The 19111-nt window shown below is 57.1% G+C and overlaps 2 protein-coding genes and 1 long non-coding RNA gene across 3 annotated transcripts; 1 reads left to right on the top strand and 2 right to left on the bottom strand.

The window, feature by feature from the left end:
* The first annotated feature begins 1771 nt into the window (after window positions 1-1771).
* Window positions 1772-6809, top strand: LOC135328064 (interferon-inducible GTPase 5-like). The gene is made up of 2 exons (XM_064510222.1): window positions 1772-2399; window positions 3397-6809. The coding sequence occupies exons 1-2, from the start codon at window positions 2251-2253 to the stop codon at window positions 4730-4732; spliced, it is 1485 nt and encodes a 494-aa protein (XP_064366292.1). The 5' UTR covers window positions 1772-2250; the 3' UTR covers window positions 4733-6809.
* Window positions 6810-10972: 4163 nt separating this feature from the next.
* LOC135328066 (uncharacterized) lies at window positions 10973-12336 on the bottom strand. The gene is made up of 2 exons (XR_010388792.1): window positions 11473-12336; window positions 10973-11370 (listed from the first exon to the last, which is right to left on the bottom strand). It is a non-coding gene; the product is annotated as an uncharacterized LOC135328066 (long non-coding RNA).
* A 622-nt stretch (window positions 12337-12958) lies between these two features.
* On the bottom strand, window positions 12959-17118 carry LOC135328065 (interferon-inducible GTPase 5-like). Its single transcript, XM_064510223.1, has 2 exons — window positions 16385-17118; window positions 12959-15387 (listed from the first exon to the last, which is right to left on the bottom strand). Exon 2 carries the CDS (start codon window positions 15354-15356, stop codon window positions 14052-14054), a length of 1305 nt encoding a protein of 434 aa, XP_064366293.1. The 5' UTR covers window positions 15357-15387; window positions 16385-17118; the 3' UTR covers window positions 12959-14051.
* Between the last annotated feature and the right edge of the window lie 1993 nt (window positions 17119-19111).

Below are 19111 nucleotides of genomic sequence, written 5' to 3' on the forward strand. Positions count from 1 at the left end.
CGTGAGCGGAGGGAGAGCAAAGAGGGGCTCTTCCCTTCCCCACCAGACACACTCTCCCAAAGAAATGCGCTGGCTGGGGGACCTTCTGCTGACTCCTTCCCTTACTCCCGCATAGGCAGAGAGGAGCTGGCTCGCGTGCTCGCGCTCTCAGGCCTCTGAGCCCATCGCCCTTGTATTGCCCAAGCCCTGCCTGCCAGAGAAAGTGAAAGCAGAAAACCTGCAAGAGGGAAGAAATGTAAACCGGAGTGCCTGGTCTGGGGCCGGAAGGACTTTGCTTTCCTGCCCTTGGGTGAGGTTTTGTTGCCTTTCAGGGTGTGGTGGCTGTGTGTCTGACTCTGCCTGGGCTGTGCCTCCTCCTCCCGCTCCCAGCGTCTCCTCCGCGCAGCCTTTAGCTGAGGGGCAGCGGTTCTGGCTGCCCCAGGTCGCCTGAGGACCAGCTCGCCCTTGGTGCCGGGAAGGCGATGGAGAAGAGCCCAGGCAAGCTGTGGGAGGGGGTCCGTGGCTGAGGACGGGTGCCCCCGGCTTCTTCTCCATCACCGTCTGCAGCCCCAAACGCTGCTTTATAGCACAGCCAGGCATCCACATTGGCCCTGGCAGGCCAGGAGCCCTGCCTCACGCTCCCTTTCCCGCCTCGGTGGTGCGAGGCAGTTGCTTTCTGGTGAAGCAAAACCTTAGCCCTGCTCCCGGCCGCCGCACCCCAGTCTGCTCCGCGCAACACCGACTTCACGGGCTCCTTGTCCGTCGTCTGCGTCCTGCAGTGGTGACCAGGCCGGGTCTCCTCCCCAAGAGACCCTTGGGGCCTCCTCTCCCCTCCTAGAGAAGGAGGTTCAGAAACTGCAAGGCCTGTGCTAAGTCAGCTGGCACGCACAGGGCCTGCGTGGTGCAGACAGCTTTCCCGCCGGGGATTACAAACCTCATCCCTGCAGACCCAGTCGTTTTTCTCCTAGCTCACGCCCAGCAGAGAGGCAGGATGAGAGCCCGACCCCAGAGGTCTGCTCCCTTCCCCCACGGGACCCTGGCAAGGAGGAGGCTCTGCTGGCACCGGTGGAGAGCAGGGGCAGAGGGGGCAGCCTGGCCGCAGGGGTGACCTGCACCCGTGGCCTCACTGCGCCGTGCTGGAGATGCCTTTGTGAGAAGAGGGTGCATGGGGCAGGGTGGGAGCGTCTGCGCCTGGCCCCAGGGGGAGGTGTGTGGGGAGCCCAGGGCTGCTCCAGGTGCCAGGGCGGAGAGCTCCCCTCCCCGGAGGGAGGATGAAGGCACGCTGCGTCCTGGGCGGCACCAGCGACCACGTACAGCCAGCGGATGAAGTGATGAGATTATTGCACGCTGTTGGGTGCTTGTTTGGCCACACCTGGACAACTGTGTCCAGTCTCGGTCCCTCCTGTTCAAGAGAGACATTGCAAATGGGAGAGCGTCTGGCAGAGGGCCAGCAAGGTGGTTAGAGGGCTGGAGAACTTGCCTATGGAGAAAGGCTGAAGGATTTGGGTCTGTTGCAGCCTGGAGAAGCTCGAGCTGCTGGGGATCTAATCGCAGTGTGCCGGTTCCTACGTGGGAGTTACAGAGGAGCGGAGAGCCCTGTCTTCATAAGGATGGATGGTGACAGGAGAAGCAGCAGCAGGCACAGGCTTTTTTTGGGGGAAAATGCTGCTGGATATGAGGAAAAAAATCCCTCACCGTAAGAACAATGGACCAGTGGAAAAGAAAGGCCAGAGAAGTGGTGGACTCCCGGTCCCTGGCAATATTCAAGGCTCGCCTTGACAGGGCTCTGGAAAACCTAATTGAAGGCCCTGCTTCCCAAGAGAAAGTCAGACCAGATGATCTCCAGAGGACCCTTCCAACCTGGACTTTTCTGGGATCCAATGTCCCAGAGCAGGGGCCAACACAGGCCAAGCAAGACAGGCCTGTGGGTCAGGCTCTTGGAGGGTGACCGCAGGAGAGGCCGTCTGGGGCTGTGCTGCCCCTGAGGGCTAGGGGCCCTCTGCAAGAGCCCAGACGATACCCACTGCTGGCAGGACTGCCGTGGGGAGTCAGCGTGGCAGGAGCAGCGGGGGGAGCTGGCTGTGCACGTGGGCTCCCTCCTGCCCTTCCTGCCTGCTGCAGGAACCTGCCCTTAGTGAGCAGGGAGACTTTTCCCCGCCAGCGGAGCTGCCTTCCCTGGCTTTGTGGAGGAAACTCCCGCGGGTGGTTTGTCAGGAGCCTCCTTAAAGGCAAACCCAGCCCTCTGGGCTGCATGTCACACCTGGGCTGAACATGCAAACTCAGAGAGAGCAGGAGAGTGCAGGGAGGGAAGGAGAGCGGGAGCACAAGGCTTGTGTGGGCCAGCCAGGAGCCTTTTGTTCGTCCTCAGCTGCCGCCCGGAGGTGTGAGAGCTCCCTTGGGCAGCCTAGCCCAGGCGCCAGGTACTGCTGCAGAGGTGTGAGGGAGCGAGGGTGTGGGCAGCGTCCTCGGGGGATGAGGCAGAGGTTGTGCTGTGTTTGTCGGGGGAAGAAGAGCAGAATGCCAGTTTCCATGGGACTGGGGTTGTCTGGAAGTTGATGGTCCAGAGGAGCAAACTGGAGCAGGCAGTTTTGTGCTGCCCCCACCTCCATGCCCGCTCACCCCCTTCTTGTTATGACCTGGAAGGTCTTGCTTTCCAGAGGGCTTCAGTCTCCCTGGAGGACATGTGTCTCCTTGCAGGGAGTGTGTGTGATTGCAGCAGCGCATCTCTTAGGTCCCAGCAGCCCCCCATCTGGCACCCTGTGCTCAGAGCTGCCCCCAGCTCCACGAGTGGTGGAAGCAAGTCCCGCCTGCGCGAGGCCTGGGGCTGGGCTTGGGGCTGCCCTAGAGGGGTCTGAGTGTGCGGAGATGAAGCCATGGTCCCCGAGGGAGGTCGGGCCGGTTCACATGGTGGTTCTTACTGTGCTGTGCCTGGTCCTGGTGCAGGGGCTGAGGTTTCCCTGAGCTCTTCAAGCAGCCAGCAAGAGACGGGACCCTCCGGGCCACCCCACTGTGGGCTCCCCCAGCCCATCTGCCCCATGCTTGGGCCCATTTCCCGGCAGTGCTCTCTGAGACAAGGCACCCCCCTCCACCCAGCCGTTGTCCCTCAGCTCTGAGGCAGCCCCCAAATACCTCTCCTGCTGCTTCCTCACCCCATCCCAGCTCTCGTCCCTCTTCTGCAGCCCCACAGCACCTTGGCCCAGGCTCCCCAGGGCTCCTTCTGCCTCCCAGCATGCACAGCCTCAGGGTCCTTCCTTGTACCCCAGGCTTGGCTGGGCTTCACCGTGGCCGGCACGGGGGGAGCAGGGATGCTGGACAGGCTGCTTTGGTGCCCACGCTCTGCCTGGGGCTCACGCCTTGTGCTCAGTTCCTCTTTCTGCTGCTGCAAATGGAAAGAGAAAGCCTCTGCTCTTCTTCCAGGCTGACCGGGCACCCACTCACTGCAGCCGCCATGGCCAGCGCTGACGCAGACTTGGAGGCGGAGGCACTTCCCCATATTTCTAAAGGAGACATGAATGAGATAAGGGCTGCAGTAGAGAAAGGAGACCTCACAGCAGCAGCTACAAAAGCCCAGGAGATCCTGGCTAATGAAGAAAAGATCCAGCTCCACATTGCTGTAACAGGAGAGTCAGGCTCCGGGAAATCGTCTTTCATCAATGCCGTGCGTGGCCTGCAGGACCATGAGGAGGGTGCAGCTGAGGTTGGAGTGACAGAGACAACGGTGCAGTGCAGCCCTTATCCTTGCCCCCAGGACTCCCACGTGACTTTCTGGGACCTGCCTGGCATTGGGGCACCCAATTTCAGACCAGACACCTACCTGCAGCAGGTGCAGTTCGACCGCTATGACTTCTTCATCATCATCTCCTCCAGCCGCTTCACATGCAATGCTGCGATTCTGGCAGAGGCAATTCAGGCTCGGGGGAAGCATTTCTACTTTGTGCGCTCCAAGGTGGATCAGGACGTGAGCAATGAGCAAAGACTCTACGATGAGGAGGGAGTCCTGAAGGCCAAAGGGAAGAAAGCTACTGCGACCCGGTCACAGTGCTATGATGAGAGGACAGTTCTGGATAGGATCCGTCAGGACTGTGAAAGTAACTTGACAGAGCTGGGCATTAACTCCCCTCAAGTCTTTCTTGTCTGCAGGGATGGTTTTGGCAGGAAGTACGATGGTCCCAGACTGTTGCGGACCTTCCTGGATGATCTGCCAAGCCAGAAGAAACTCAGCTTCCTACGGTCCCTGGCCAACACTTCAAAGGAGGTGCTGAGAAAGAAGAAGGAGGAGCTGATGAAGTATGTCTGGCTGAAGAGCCTTGCGTCATGTTTAACACCTGCTGTTCCCTCCAGGGCTCTCCCTACCGCTGTTGATACTGCAATCCTGGTGACATCCCTGCAAGAGTACTGCCGGACCTTTGGCCTGGCTGAGGACTCCCTCCAGAAACTTGCAGAGCAGGTGGACAAGCCTGTTGAGGAGCTGAAGGCTGTCATTAGGTCCCCCCTGCACCACGAAATATCCAAGGATCTTGTAATGAAGCTGTTGACCAAAAGCTTTGGGGGTGCTGTGCAATATCCACTGCTTGTGTTAAAATCCATCCCCATAGTGGGGGCTGTGATAGGCTGTCTGTTGTCGGCAGCAATTGCTTTCCCTAGCACGTTCTTTCTGTTGAGGAATTTCCTGTCTGATGCTGCTGCTGATGCCGAACGTATTCTGCAGCGGGCTTTAGAGGGGACGAGTCAGAATAGCCCAAAGGGGAGCTGAGCACAAAGTGTGTGAAAGGAATGTGGGGAGCTCCCAAGAGCAGAGGGGAGAGGGGCTGAGTCCGGCCATCTGCATTCTGCACGGGTGGCCAATGCCTTGCTGTCTGGAAGTGCTGCGGGGTGCTCTGGTGGTGCCGGGGAGTGGGGTGAACTGCTGAAGCTCTGTGTGTCTTGGCACCAGGACAGCTCAGGAGCAGTGTGACCAAGGGGACGCTGAGGTGGGCATAGCAGGAGACGTTCTCCCCTGGAAGCTCTGTGGTTCAGGAGGAGCCGCTCGGGAGGAGCGTCTGGGCAGAGAGGCATCTCCTTTGGGAGCCACTTGAGGGCTGGGGCTCTCCAGCATAGATGCCAAGGGAGGCTGGGGACAGGCCTGTGTGTTGGGTGAAGTCCCCAGCCACGTGTCCCTGGTGCTAGCGCTGGGGTGCAGGCTCAGATTACAATCTCTGCCTCGAGGAGGCCACCAGTGATTATTCCCTGAGGCTCTGCTTCTGAAGAGCTGACGGACAGTCCGGTTAAGGAGAAGTCTTGCAGCCCGGAGAACAAAGATCCTGCACCATGTGGCAGGGATGCCTCTCTCCAGCGTGGCTGCCTGCAGGGCAGATGTCTCCACTGGGGCTGGTGTGCTGCCTTCCGCGTCGCTGAGGAGAAACCAGCTGCTCTGGGAGTCTGCGAGTCCCAGACCCAAGTCCACGTCTGCCCTTGGCCACATGCATCCTCAGTGCCCACTTTGGCCTTCTGCCTGGCTGCCCCAGCAGCTGCCACCTGCTTTCCCCAAAGGTGACACACCCAAACCCACAAAACACCCCCCGCCCCCGTCCCAGCTTGGCCATGAGGTGCCAGCCCCATGGAGCCCTCAGGGGCTGCATGCTACCCTTGCCATGCACACCTCGCCCTTCTTGGCGCTGCCCCTCTCCCTTGGACGCCCCTGCCATCTCCCCCTGGGATGGTCAGTGCTCCAGGCTAGGGAGGACTCTCTCTGCTCTTCATTTGCACCATGTGTGTCGTGGGGACAATCCAGGACACAGCCTCTCCTGCCTGCTCCGGGGTGCTGCTGCGCGGCCGTCACAGCAGTAAAATAAAGTACACTTAGAACAACCACTGTGGAAGTCTCTTGCCCTAGATCTGACCCAGCTTGCTGAGAAGCAAGTGCTGCTTTAGTTTGCAGAAGGGGGAGAAAGGCAATTCTGACCAGAGGAGCGGCTCGGATCTTTGCCTCATCCAGGCACCTGTGCTCCGGCTGTGCAAGCGTGCCCAGAGCAATGCCGCCTGTAGGTGAGATGGCTGTGCCAGAAAATCCCCCCTTCCATGTCGGCTGCTCCTGCCGCAGCAAACACACAAGCAGCTGGACCGGGGGAGAGTCTCGCTGTAGCAGGTAGGAAAACGTAGCAAGTGCTGATGTTGCCGGGACATTATCCGGCAGTTGTTTAGAGTGAGGGGCAGGAAGACATGAGTGCTAAGGCCTCGTTCAGGACGTTCTTGGCAAAGATTGCGTGGATTTGGATTTGGTCTAGTAAGGGACTACCTGGAGAAAGCACTCCAAAGAGCCAGTCCCTCCCCAGAGCACCACCAGCATGACACCTTCTTTAGCCAAATTCGTACCAAATTCTGTGGCTACGTGAGCACGGGCACAGACCTCAAGGCAGCCGGCCGGGGCACTGTGTAATGCCCTGCTAGCGATTGCTTAGATGCATCATGATGAAGGACTGCAAGGTTGTGCCTTTGGGTGTTGGGGACCAAGATAGAGTGATGCTGTGTAAGACAGCAGAGAATCTCTATGGCAGAAAGTAATGATGTGGTAACTATGATTTGTGGCCAGAATGTGTGCACGTGAGTTGCCAGTGATCATGTGCCTTCTTGCCTACGTGCCAGCAGTCACGGTGTGCCTTCCTGCCTATGTGCCAGCAGCTGCGGTGGGCCTGTCCTGCTGGACTGTCCTGCCCGCCTGCCAGGCATCAGAGGACGTCTTCCTACCTATCACAAGATGCCACAATGCCAAGGAGATACTTGGAGGAGTGGCTGAGCTTGATTGCTATATAACCAGCCATTGTGTTTTCAATAAAGGAGCTTTTGCACTCCCCTACCTGAGGTCCGTGTCATCGTATGCCACAAATGGTGCCCGAATTGGGATTTCAAAAACAGAAGCATGAAAAATAGAAGCATGAGAAACAGAGTCAAGGAAGTTCAGAACAGCAGCATTGAAGAATGAAGCATGAAAAAGAGAAGCAATAAATCCGGTGGCATAGCCCAGCTGAACTTCAGGACAGTTGACAATTGAGCACTCCCATCACCACCACAGAACAGCAGGTGAGCAGCTGGGAGCCATGGGGCAATCTCTTACAAGAGATCAGAGAAGTTATATGGAAGTGTTACAGAAAGTCTTAAAGAGTCATGGGGGGAATATCTCCCAGCTCTCCTGGTTTCCGCAGGAGGGAACGTTAAACATTACGGTGTGGAAACATACCGGGGACGAATTGGGGCAACGGAGTAATGATAAGGCGAAGAAACTTTTAGTGACTTGGCAACAGGTCTTTTCTGCCTTTCTCCGCTTGCAAGCAGTACATGCGGCTGACCTTTTGCAACAGCCGGTGAGAGCACTGTAAGGTTCCCGATAATACCCAGACCGGATTCCGAGTGTGACGACTCATTTAATCCAGGGTCGAATGATCTGGAACAGGAGGCGGACTTTTATCCACCCCCTAATATGCATTGCTGTGTCCAGCCCACGGACCCTCTGGGACCACCCGCCCGGACCACACCCCTCCCGGGGCTGCCCCCCCCGGGACCGCCTTCCCCTCAAGAGACGGGGCTGCCCACGAATGCGGACCGCCCACAGCCCCCCTCCGCCGCCTCGGCTTCCTGGGGAAGATCTGTTGGCCCGACGCCAGCGCTACCACAATGCTGTGGCGTGCTAGAGTTTTGCTGCGAGGAGGCACTGCGAAGAGCAGACTTGGACATTCTCCACGCCTTCCCTGTGCGATATCAGGCAGGGCACCCCACTACAAGGGAGCAGCTGCCTGATGAGGCGATAAAAGAAGTCAGGAAGTTGGTTAAGGATTATGGCCTCCAGTCAGCTTACACTATGAACTGCTTTCAAGCTGTCGCCAAGGGCTATACCATGACTCCGCGTGACTGGAAGACTCTGTGCCGAATGACGCTCTCGGCTATGCAATATACTGTATGGCTCACTGAGTATCTTGACCGAGCCACAGTCCAGACTATGAGCAATGTAAATAATATGGCTAATATCAGCATAGAAGAGCTGATGGGGGAAGTGCCGGCGTGGACCTGGCCGTCTCCCAGCCAGTTCTGATTACGGACACCAAAGTGCAGCTTCTCCCCACGGGAGTATGGGGCCTGCTAGGTGGCGGCCACAGCGCTCTTTTGCTTGGTCGCTCATCTGTTACCCGTATGGGACTTTTTGTTCTTCCAGGAGTAATAGACTCTGATTTTATGGGGGAGTTACAGATTATGGTGTGGACACCCTCTCCCCTGTGTTATATTAAAAAAGGGGAGAAGATTGCCCAGCTGGTGTTGTTTAAGGTGAGTGGACCGAAAGGTCGGGGAGAACGCTTCGGGGGATTCGGGAGCACCAATGTACCTCAAATTATGTGGGCACATCCAATTACCCAGAACCAGCCGCTTATGACATGTTACATCAATGGACGACCTTTCTCTGGTCTGGTGGATACCGGAGCGGCTGTGTCAGTCATCATGCAGTCAGACTGGCCCCGGGACTGGCCTCTAAGGAATCCAGCCACGGCTATCGTAGGCGTTGGTGGAATGCAATTTGCCAAGCAAAGTGCCCAGCCGTTATTGGTGTTGGGCCCCGAAGGACAGCGGGGCTATATGACCCTCTATGTTGTGCAAGCCCCTTGTACCCTTTGGGGCCGCGATCTGTTAAGTCAATGGGGAGTCGTCATAGGAACAAATTTATCCTAAGGGTCACTGAAGTGCAGCCTTATGTAAAACTCACCTGGAAGACTGATGAGCCAGTGTGGGTGAATCAGTGGCCCTTAAAAGCTGAAAGGCTGCAAAAGTTACATGGACTGGTGCAGGAGCAGCTTCGCGCAGGGCATATAGTCCCCTCCACTAGTCCGTGGAATACTCCTGTATTTGTTATTCCAAAGAAAAGTGGTAAATGGCAATTATTGTATGACCTACGTGCAGTAAATGCACTGATAGAACCTATGGGGACACTGCAACCTGGGTTCCCGTCACCAGCAATGTTACCTGAATCATGGCCTCTTGCTGTTATTGGTCTTAAGGATTGTTTTTTCACTATACTGTTACATCCAGCAGATGCGCCACGATTTGCATTTACGGTTCCGGCGATCAACAATCAGGAGTCCACACTTCGCTTTGCATCTCTCCAATGTTTCCTGTTCACCCGATTCTGATTTATAATGTCTTTCAACCTTATGCTCTCTTAAGCCAATGGGTTTCGGGTGACAATGATCCCTTAAGAATCTTGGAGTGGGTGTTTCTAGCACATGCTTTCTCGAAGACTGTGACCACTGGGCTAGAGATGATGGCGCTGCTTATCCAGAAAGGGTGCCATCATTTGCAAAGCCTTTTGGCACAAGGTCCGGCTAGTATCTCTATCCCACTGGCCAAGCAGGACTTCAACTTTTGCTTCCAGCAGAGTCTCTCTCTCTCCAAGCTGCTCTTGCGGGTTTTGGAGGGGAGCTTAGCTTCTCCATTCCCTGGCACAAGCTGCTTCATTCGCTGCAAACCCTGCCTTTACAGCTCAAGACTCATCTTTCTCGTGTACCTCTCCCTCAGGCTTTAAATGCCTTTATTGATGGATCAGGGCTGTCTGGGAAGGCAGTGGTCTCATGGAAGAATGATCAAGGGGGATGGGAGTCTGACATTACGCATGCTCCTGGGCCACAGAGCAGCACAGGCAGTGGTGGAAGTAGCTCCCTTCTTTTCAAGACAGCTGCAGGCCTCCTCGCCAGGGCCATGGAAGAGAGAGCGGAGGGAGCTTTGAGTCCTCTAGCCCACGTCCCGGGGCCACGCTTCCCGCAGCACCAGGAAGCCCCGTGGAGTTGGTGGGTAAACCAGGCATGCGTGTGGCATGTGCTACCTGGCATCAGTGCTGGGCAGGCCTGCAACACAGGTGAGGCAGAGCAGGGTCCGCAGAGACGGGGGCCGCAGCCTTGCCTGGTGCAGTGGGCAGAGCAGGGGCCCGACAGAGCCACTCAGAGCAAGGGGAACCTTTTGTAGCACATTGGGATGTCCCCCTTCCATGAGCAAAGGCAATGAAGCTTGGGCTTACTGCCCACTCTGGATGGAAACGTGCTGTCCCGATCCAATATCGGGAAGGTTTCGTTACGATCCCAAGGACGAGATTAAGACCCTAAAACCGGTCAAATATTGTACAACCTTTTAACTTTATTTTCAGTGGAGTGGGGAGAAAAGGTGGGGAAAGGCGAAGGGGAGAGGGCAACAAGGGTGAGGGGAAAAGTCAGAGAAAGCTGGAAAAGGAGAAAAGAAACTAGCTACTGCCACTCCGAGTCCGATGATGTGCCGCTGACTCCACTCAAGATCTTCAGTCGTCGCAAACAAGCCCCGCCCATTCACCCAGTCTGCAGTTTTTATAGGTTCTTGCCCCCCTCTGGGAGGTGCTTTCTCACTTCCCAAGCAGATTAGCTGTCATGCGCAGTCCGCCCTCCCGGAACCTTCCAGAAAGGGGCTGGGGGCATCTGGGGGTCTCCTGCTCATGCGCAGATGGCAAATGAGTACGTGCGGTTCGTGCCAGACGTGCTGTTCCTCTAGAAGCTGCCTTCTGCCCTTTTTGCCCCCTTTTTCCCCCATGCAGGTGCACGAGGTTGTTCACCTCGCGGACAGCTCCCGGGGGTGCCGGCGCGGCATTGCCCGATGCGCCTTGGCAGTGGCGGCTCTGCCACAGCAGCAGCAATGCCGAGACAAAACCGCATTTAGTACCGGTTCTCTACACGTGCCACAATAGCGTACTTTGCCCCAGAAGGGAAATGCTGACTCTGGACACCCTCCACATCAGCTATGCTTTGACTGTATGGATAGGGCAGACAAGGGAGGACACCCTGAGACGGGAAGTCCTGCTCCCACACAAACAGTAAGCTTTTGGCACTCAGCAGCGTGAGCACTGCTAGAGAATGGGGCCCTCGCTGCTTCCAGCAGCTCCTCTGAAACCACCGCAGGGAAGCAGCACATACCCAGAATCCCCAAATGTGGCATACGACAACACGGACCTCAGGTAGGGGAGTGCAAAAGCTCCTTTATTGAAAACACAATGGCTGGTTATATAGCAATCAAGCTCAGCCACTCCTCCAAGTATCTCCTTGGCATTGTGGCATCTTGTGATAGGTAGGAAGACGTCTTCTGATGCCTGGCAGGCAGTCAGGACAGCCCCAGACGGCCTCTCCTGCGGTCACCCTCCAAGAGCCTGACCCACAGGCCTGTCTTGCTTGGGATATTGGATTCCCCTGCTCTGGGACATTGGATCCCAGAAAAGTCCAGGTTGGAAGGGTCCTCTGGAGATCATCTGGTCTGACTTTCTCTTGGGAAGCAGGGCCTTCGATTAGCTTATCCAGAGACCTGTCAAGGCGAGCCTTGAATATTGCCGGGGACAGGGAGTCCATCACTTCTCTGGGTGTCCTATTCCAATGTGGAAGCAAAAGAAAATCAAGAGTAGTAAGACCAACTTCATTTTACTAATCACTGCCCTCTTTAGATAGAACAAAGAATGATGTCTTGAACCTTGTCTGAGCTTTTCTCCAATCAGAAGTTGTACAGGTTGCTAGTGGAGAAAAAAAAACCAAAAACAAAATAAAAAACATTGTCTTATCTCCTCATGGCACATTTAGCCAATCAGATTGTGACTATACCACCCTAAGCAGGCAAGCCTCTGCCTGGCCTGTGTATCGGGCACACTTGCCCTGTAGCTGCCAGTGCGTGTGAATAAAGGCTGTCTGAAGTAGATGGCTGCTAGTAGCTTTCTGCGACACGAATGTTCAGTGGTTCTGATGGTGGAGGAAGTGGTGAGTGATTGTGGTGGGTTAGTCCCTGCTGCAAGTGGCAGAGGCAGCCGTCTGCTGACCTGACCTGTCATCTAGAGGGGATTGCTGCTTGCTGGGGGCTTGGCTCCACAAGGTTGTGGAGAGGCTGCCAAAGCTTGTCCGCCCCTCTGACTATTACCCGCTGCTGCTCTTCCATGCGAGCACCAGGGATACTGCCATGGCAACTTGGAAAGTATCAAAGCTAGTAGGAGCCTCATGTTCACAGGCCCTGATCCTCGTGGGGGACTTTAAGCACCCTGATATCTGCTGCAGGGACCACACAGCAGGGCACAAGCAAACCAGGAGGTCCCTGGAGAGCATCAAGGGCAGCTTCCAGACACAGGGGCTAGAGGAGCCCTCCAGAAGAGATGCTGTGCCAGACCTTGTGCTTACAAACAAGGCAGGGCTGCTTGGGGGTGTAAAGGTTGGGGTAGGCCTTGGCTGCAGTGACCATGAGATGGTGGGGTTCAGGACCCGGAGAGGAGGGAGCAGGGCAAACAGGAGGATTACAACCCCGGACTTCAGGAAAGCAACTTGGGCCTCTTTGGGGACCTGCCTGAAAGAAGCCCGTCGGAGAGGGTCCTGGTGGGAGAGGGGTCCCAGAAAGCTGGTCGATATTCAAGGCTCACCTCCAGGCTGTTTTCCACCCTTTGTCTCCATAAAGAAAGGACACCCAAATATAGGAAAGAAAGAAGGCTGCTGCTTTGAAAAAAAGCACAGCAGAAGAGTGAATGGGCAGAACGTGAATGGGACAGGAAGAGCAAGAGGGCTGAGGTTGTCCTTCGACGGAAGGGAGAGGTGCCAGGAACGAGTCAGACTGCCCAGCACACTCGGGTGGCCCCAGTGTGCAGAGCACCACAGGATCAGGACTGAGCAGAGCTGCCACAACATCAGCACTTGCTACGTCTTCCTACCTGCTACAGCGAGACTCTCCCCCGGTCCAGCTGCTTGTGTGTTTGCTGCGGGAGGAGCAGCCGACATGGAAGGGGGGATTTTCTGGCACAGCCATCTCACCTACAGGCAGCATTGCTCTGGGCACGCTTGCACAGCCGGAGCACAGGTGCCTGGATGAGGCAAAGATCCGAGCCGCTCCTCTGGTCAAAATTGCCTTTCTCCCCCTTCTGCAAACTAAAGCAGCACTTGCTTCTCAGCAAGCTGGGCCAGATCTAGGGCAAGAGACTTCCACAGTGGTTGTTCTAAGTGTACTTTATTTTACTGCTGTGACGGCCGCGCAGCAGCACCCCGGAGCAGGCAGGAGAGGCTGTGTCCTGGGTTGTCCCCACGACACACATGGTGCAAATGAAGAGCAGAGAGAGTCCTCCCTAGCCTGGAGCACTGACCATCCCAGGGGGAGATGGCAGGGGCGTCCAAGGGAGAGGGGCAGCGCCAAGAAGGGCGAGGTGTGCATGGCAAGGGTAGCATGCAGCCCCTGAGGGCTCCATGGGGCTGGCACCTCATGGCCAAGCTGGGACGGGGGGGTGTTTTGTGGGTTTGGGTGTGTCACCTTTGGGGAAAGCAGATGGCAGCTGCTGGGGCAGCCAGGCAGAAGGCCAAAGTGGGCACTGAGGATGCATGTGGCCAAGGGCAGACGTGGACTTGGGTCTGGGACTCGCAGACTCCCAGAGCAGCTGGTTTCTCCTCAGCGACGCGGAAGGCAGCACACCAGCCCCAGTGGAGACATCTGCCCTGCAGGCAGCCACGCTGGAGAGAGGCATCCCTGCCACATGGTGCAGGATCTTTGTTCTCCGGGCTGCAAGACTTCTCCTTAACCGGACTGTCCGTCAGCTCTTCAGAAGCAGAGCCTCAGGGAATAATCACTGGTGGCCTCCTCGAGGCAGAGATTGTAATCTGAGCCTGCACCCCAGCGCTAGCACCAGGGACACGTGGCTGGGGACTTCACCCAACACACAGGCCTGTCCCCAGCCTCCCTCGGCATCTATGCTGGAGAGCCCCAGCCCTCAAGTGGCTCCCAAAGGAGATGCCTCTCTGCCCAGACGCTCCTCCCGAGCGGCTCCTCCTGAACCACAGAGCTTCCAGGTGAGAACGTCTCCTGCTATGCCCACCTCTGCGTCCCCTTGGTCACACTGCTCCTGAGCTGTCCTGGTGCCAAGACACACAGCGCTTCAGCAGTTCACCCCACTCCCCGGCACCACCAGAGCACCCCGCAGCACTTCCAGACAGCAAAGCATTGGCCACCCGTGCAGAATGCAGATGGCCGGACTCAGCCCCTCTCCCCGCTGCTCTTGGGAGCTCCCCACATTCCTTTCACACACTTTGTGCTCAGCTCCCCTTTGGGCTATTCTGACTCGTCCCCTCTAAAGCCCGCTGCAGAATACGTTCGGCATCAGCAGCAGCATCAGACAGGAAATTCCTCAACCGAAAGAACGTGCTGAAGAAAGCAATTGCTGCCGACAACAGACAGCCTATCACAGCCCAAGCTGTGGGGATGGACTTTAAATCAGGGAGTGCATATTGCACAGCACCCCTAAAGCTTTTGGTCAACAGCTTCATTACAAGATCCTTGGATATTTCGTGGTGCAGGGGGGACCTCATGACAGCCTTCAGCTCCTCAACAGGCTTGTTCACCTGCTCTGCAAGTTTCTGGAGGGAGTCCTCAGCCAGGCCAAAGGTCCGGCAGTACTCTTGCAGGGATGTCACCAGGATTGCAATATCAACAGCGGTAGAGAGACCAGGGATGGGAACAGCAGATGCTCCACAGGACGCAAGGCTTTTCAGCCAGACATACTTCATCAGCTCCTTCTTCTTCTTTCTCAGCACCTCCTTTGAAGTGACGGCCAGGGACCGTAGGAAGCTGAGTTTCTTCTGGCTTGGCAGATCATCCAGGAAGGTCCGCAACAGTCTGGGACCATCGTACTTCCTGCCAAAACCATCCCTGCAGACAAGAAAGACTTGAGGGGAGCTTATGCCCAGCTCTGTCAAGTTACTTTCACAGTCCTGACGGATCCTATCCAGGACTGTCCTCTCATCATAGCGCTGTGACCGGGTCGCAGGAGCTTTCTTCCCTTTGGCCTTCAGGACTCCCTCCTCATCGTAGAGTCTTTGCTCATTGCTCACGTCCTGATCCACCTTGGAGCGCACAAAGTAGAAATGCTTCCCCCGAGCCTGAATTGCCTCTGCCAGAATCGCAGCATTGCATGTGAAGCGGCTGGAGGAGATGATGATGAAGAAGTCATAGCGGTCGAACTGCACCTGCTGCAGGTAGGTGTCTGGTCTGAAATTGGGTGCCCCAATGCCAGGCAGGTCCCAGAAAGTCACGTGGGAGTCCTGGGGGCAAGGATAAGGGCTGCACTGCACCGTTGTCTCTGTCACTCCAACCTCAGCTGCACCCTGCTCATGGTCCTGCAGGCCACGCACGGCATTGATGAAAGACGATTTCCCGGAGCCTGACTCTCCTGTTACAGCAATGTGGAGCTGGATCTTTTCTTCATTAGCCAGGATCTCCTGGGCTTTTGTAGCTGCTGCTGTGAGGTCTCCTTTCTCTACTGCAGCCCTTATCTCATTCACGTCTCCATCAGAAATATGGGGAAGTGCCTCCACCTCCAAGTCTGTGTCAGCGCTGGCCATGGCGGCTGCAGTGAGTGGGTGTCCGGTCAGCCTGGAAGAAGAGCAGAGGCTTTCTCTTTGCATTTGCAGCAGCAGAAAGAGGAACTGAGCACAAGGCGTGAGCCCCAGGCAGAGCGTGGGCACCAAAGCAGCCTGTCCAGCATCCCTGCTCCCCCCGTGCCGGCCACGGTGAAGCCCAGCCAAGCCTGGGGTACAAGGAAGGACCCTGAGGTTGTGCATGCTGGGAGGCAGAAGGAGCCCTGGGGAGCCTGGGCCAAGGTGCTGTGGGGCTGCAGAAGAGGGACGAGGGCTGGGATGGGGTGAGGAAGCAGCAGAAGAGGCATTTGGGGGCTGCCTCAGAGCTGAGGGACAACGGCTGGGTGGAGGGGGGTGCCTTGTCTCAGAGAGCACTGCCGGGAAATGGGCCCAAGCATGGGGCAGATGGGCTGGGGGAGCCCCGAGCGGGGTGGCCCGGAGGGTCCCGTCTCTTGCTGGCTGCTTGAAGAGCTCAGGGAAACCTCAGCCCCTGCACCAGGACCAGGCACAGCACAGTAAGAACCACCACGTGAACCGGCCCGACCTCCCTGGGGGACCATGGCTTCATCTCCGCACACTCAGACCCCTCTAGGGCAGCCCCAAGCCCAGCCCCAGCCCTCACGCAGGCGGGACTTGCTTCCGCCACTCGTGGAGCTGGGGGCAGCTCTGAGCACAGGGTGCCAGATGGGGGGCTGCTGGGACCTAAGAGATGCGCTGCTGCAATCACACACACTCCCTGCAAGGAGACACATGTCCTCCAGGGAGACTGAAGCCCTCTGGAAAGCAAGACCTTCCAGGTCAAAACAAGAAGGGGGTGAGCGGGCATGGAGGTGGAGGCAGCACAAAACTGCCTGCTCCAATTTGCTCCTCTGGACCATCAACTTCCAGACAACCCCAGTCCCATGGAAACTGGCATTCTGCTCTTCTGCCCCCGACAAACACAGCACAACCTCTGCCTCATCCCCCGAGGACGCTGCCCACACCCTCGCTCCCTCACACCTCTGCAGCAGTACCTGGCGCCTGGGCTGGGCTGCCCAAGGGAGCTCTCACACCTCCGGGCGGCAGCTGAGGACGAACAAAAGGCTCCTGGCTGGCCCACACAAGCCTTGTGCTCCCGCTCTCCTTCCCTCCCAGCACTCTCCTGCTCTCTCTCTGAGTTTGCATGTTCAGCCCAGGTGTGACATGCAGCCAAGAGGGCTGGGTTTGCCTTTAAGGAGGCTCCTGACAAACCACCCGCGGGAGTTTCCTCCACAAAGCCAGGGAAGGCAGCTCCGCTGGCGGGGAAAAGTCTCCCTGCTCTCTAAGGGCAGGTTCCTGCAGCAGGCAGGAAGGGCAGGAGGGAGCCCGCGTGCACAGCCAGCTCCCCCCGCTGCTCCTGCCACGCTGACTCCCCACGGCAGTCCTGCCAGCAGTGGGTATCGTCTGGGCTCTTGCAGAGGGCCCCTAGCCCTCAGGGGCAGCACAGCCCCAGACGGCCTCTCCTGCGGTCACCCTCCAAGAGCCTGACCCACAGGCCTGTCTTGCTTGGCCTGTGTTGGCCCCTGCTCTGGGACATTGGATCCCAGAAAAGTCCAGGTTGGAAGGGTCCTCTGGAGATCATCTGGTCTGACTTTCTCTTGGGAAGCAGGGCCTTCGATTAGGTTTTCCAGAGCCCTGTCAAGGGGATATTGCCAGGGACCGGGAGTCCACCACTTCTCTGGCCTTTCTTTTCCACTGGTCCATTGTTCTTACGGTGAGGGATTTTTTTCCTCATATCCAGCAGCATTTTCCCCCAAAAAAAGCCTGTGCCTGCTGCTGCTTCTCCTGTCACCATCCATCCTTATGAAGACAGGGCTCTCCGCTCCTCTGTAACTCCCACGTAGGAACCGGCACACTGCGATTAGATCCCCAGCAGCTCGAGCTTCTCCAGGCTGCAATAGACCCAAATCCTTCAGCTTTTCTCCATAGGCAAGTTCTCCAGCCCTCTAACCACCTTGCTGGCCCTCTGCCAGATGCTCTCCCATTTTGCAATGTCTCTCTTGAACAGGAGGGACCGAGACTGGACACAGTTGTCCAGGTGTGGCCAAACAAGCACCCAATAACGTGCAATAATCTCATCACTTCATCTGTTGTCCGAAAAGCGGATACGTTGCCCGGTGCGCAATAAGCCAATAATTGCACACTCAGGAGAGACATTTGCTTATTTATTTCAGAGTTGCGCCAGCCTGGGTGCTCGGTGGTTTCCCACAAATCAAGCACACCCCCACAACTTTTCAGGTAGCATTTATAGAAACAAATTGCCAGATTTGCGACTTTCCCTTTTACACTGATTGGTTAGTGATTTCTTCATTCCCCGGGTCCCACCCCTGTCTCTCAAGGTGTTATCTCCCAAAGTCCTGACAAGGGGGAGATAGTCCAGACCCCTTAATTAACACTGTTTCAGCAGTGAGAGGAGGTTTTGCTTCCCAAGGTCCTGGCGCCCAAGCAGGCCTTATTTCAAAGCCTCGACATCCTCCCTTTCGGAGTGTGGGGCACAGGAATGCAGACTGCTTGTAACTCCCTTATCTTTCCAGCCTGCACCAGCTCTGGGGCCCTTTCTTACTGAACGAGGAGTGCGGCCTAAGGCTTCAGCAAATTTAGCTACTCATGCTAAGCAAGTGTGCGGATTTATTTCAGCTACTCATGCTAAGCAAGTTTTATACTTCATGTCAGAAGTTATCCTAATCTACCTAGTTCAAACATTCTTTCTGAGCTTCCCAGGGTTGTCTTGTAACACATCCGCTGGCTGTACGTGGTCGCTGGTGCCGCCCAGGACGCAGCGTGCCTTCATCCTCCCTCCGGGGAGGGGAGCTCTCCGCCCTGGCACCTGGAGCAGCCCTGGGCTCCCCACACACCTCCCCCTGGGGCCAGGCGCAGACGCTCCCACCCTGCCCCATGCACCCTCTTCTCACAAAGGCATCTCCAGCACGGCGCAGTGAGGCCACGGGTGCAGGTCACCCCTGCGGCCAGGCTGCCCCCTCTGCCCCTGCTCTCCACCGGTGCCAGCAGAGCCTCCTCCTTGCCAGGGTCCCGTGGGGGAAGGGAGCAGACCTCTGGGGTCGGGCTCTCATCCTGCCTCTCTGCTGGGCGTGAGCTAGGAGAAAAACGACTGGGTCTGCAGGGATGAGGTTTGTAATCCCCGGCGGGAAAGCTGTCTGCACCACGCAGGCCCTGTGCGTGCCAGGTGACTTAGCACAGGCCTTGCAGTTTCTGAACCTCCTTCTCTAGGAGGGGAGAGGAGGCCCCAAGGGTCTCTTGGGGAGGAGACCCGGCCTGGTCACCACTGCAGGACGCAGACGACGGACAAGGAGCCCGTGAAGTCGGTGTTGCGCGGAGCAGACTGGGGTGCGGCGGCCGGGAGCAGGGCTAAGGTTTTGCTTCACCAGAAAGCAACTGCCTCGCACCACTGAGGCGGGAAAGGGAGCGTGAGGCAGGGCTCCTGGCCTGCCAGGGCCAATGTGGATGCCTGGCTGTGCTATAAAGCAGCGTTTGGGGCTGCAGACGGTGATGGAGAAGAAGCCGGGGGCACCCGTCCTCGGCCACGGACCCTCTCCCACAGCTTGCCTGGGCTCTTCTCCATCGCCTTCCCGGCACCAAGGGCGAGCTGGTCCTCAGGCGACCTGGGGCAGCCAGAACCGCTGCCCCTCAGCTAAAGGCTGCGCGGAGGAGACGCTGGGAGCGGGAGGAGGAGGCACAGCCCAGGCAGAGTCAGACACACAGCC

The sequence above is a fragment of the Dromaius novaehollandiae genome, chromosome 4 (genome assembly GCF_036370855.1).
Source record: "Dromaius novaehollandiae isolate bDroNov1 chromosome 4, bDroNov1.hap1, whole genome shotgun sequence".
NCBI classification, from domain to species: domain Eukaryota; kingdom Metazoa; phylum Chordata; class Aves; order Casuariiformes; family Dromaiidae; genus Dromaius; species Dromaius novaehollandiae.

What these genes read in the sequence shown, in the direction of transcription:
- LOC135328065 (XM_064510223.1), bottom strand. Translation starts at nt 15,356, where the DNA reads ATGGCCAGCGCTGACACAGACTTGGAGGTGGAGGCACTTCCCCATATT.
- LOC135328064 (XM_064510222.1), top strand. Translation starts at nt 2,251, where the DNA reads ATGCAAACTCAGAGAGAGCAGGAGAGTGCAGGGAGGGAAGGAGAGCGG. An exon ending in CAGCCTAGCCCAGGCGCCAG is followed by an intron (nt 2,400 to 3,396) that starts GTACTGCTGCAG and finishes CTCTTCTTCCAG; the next exon opens with GCTGACCGGGCACCCACTCA.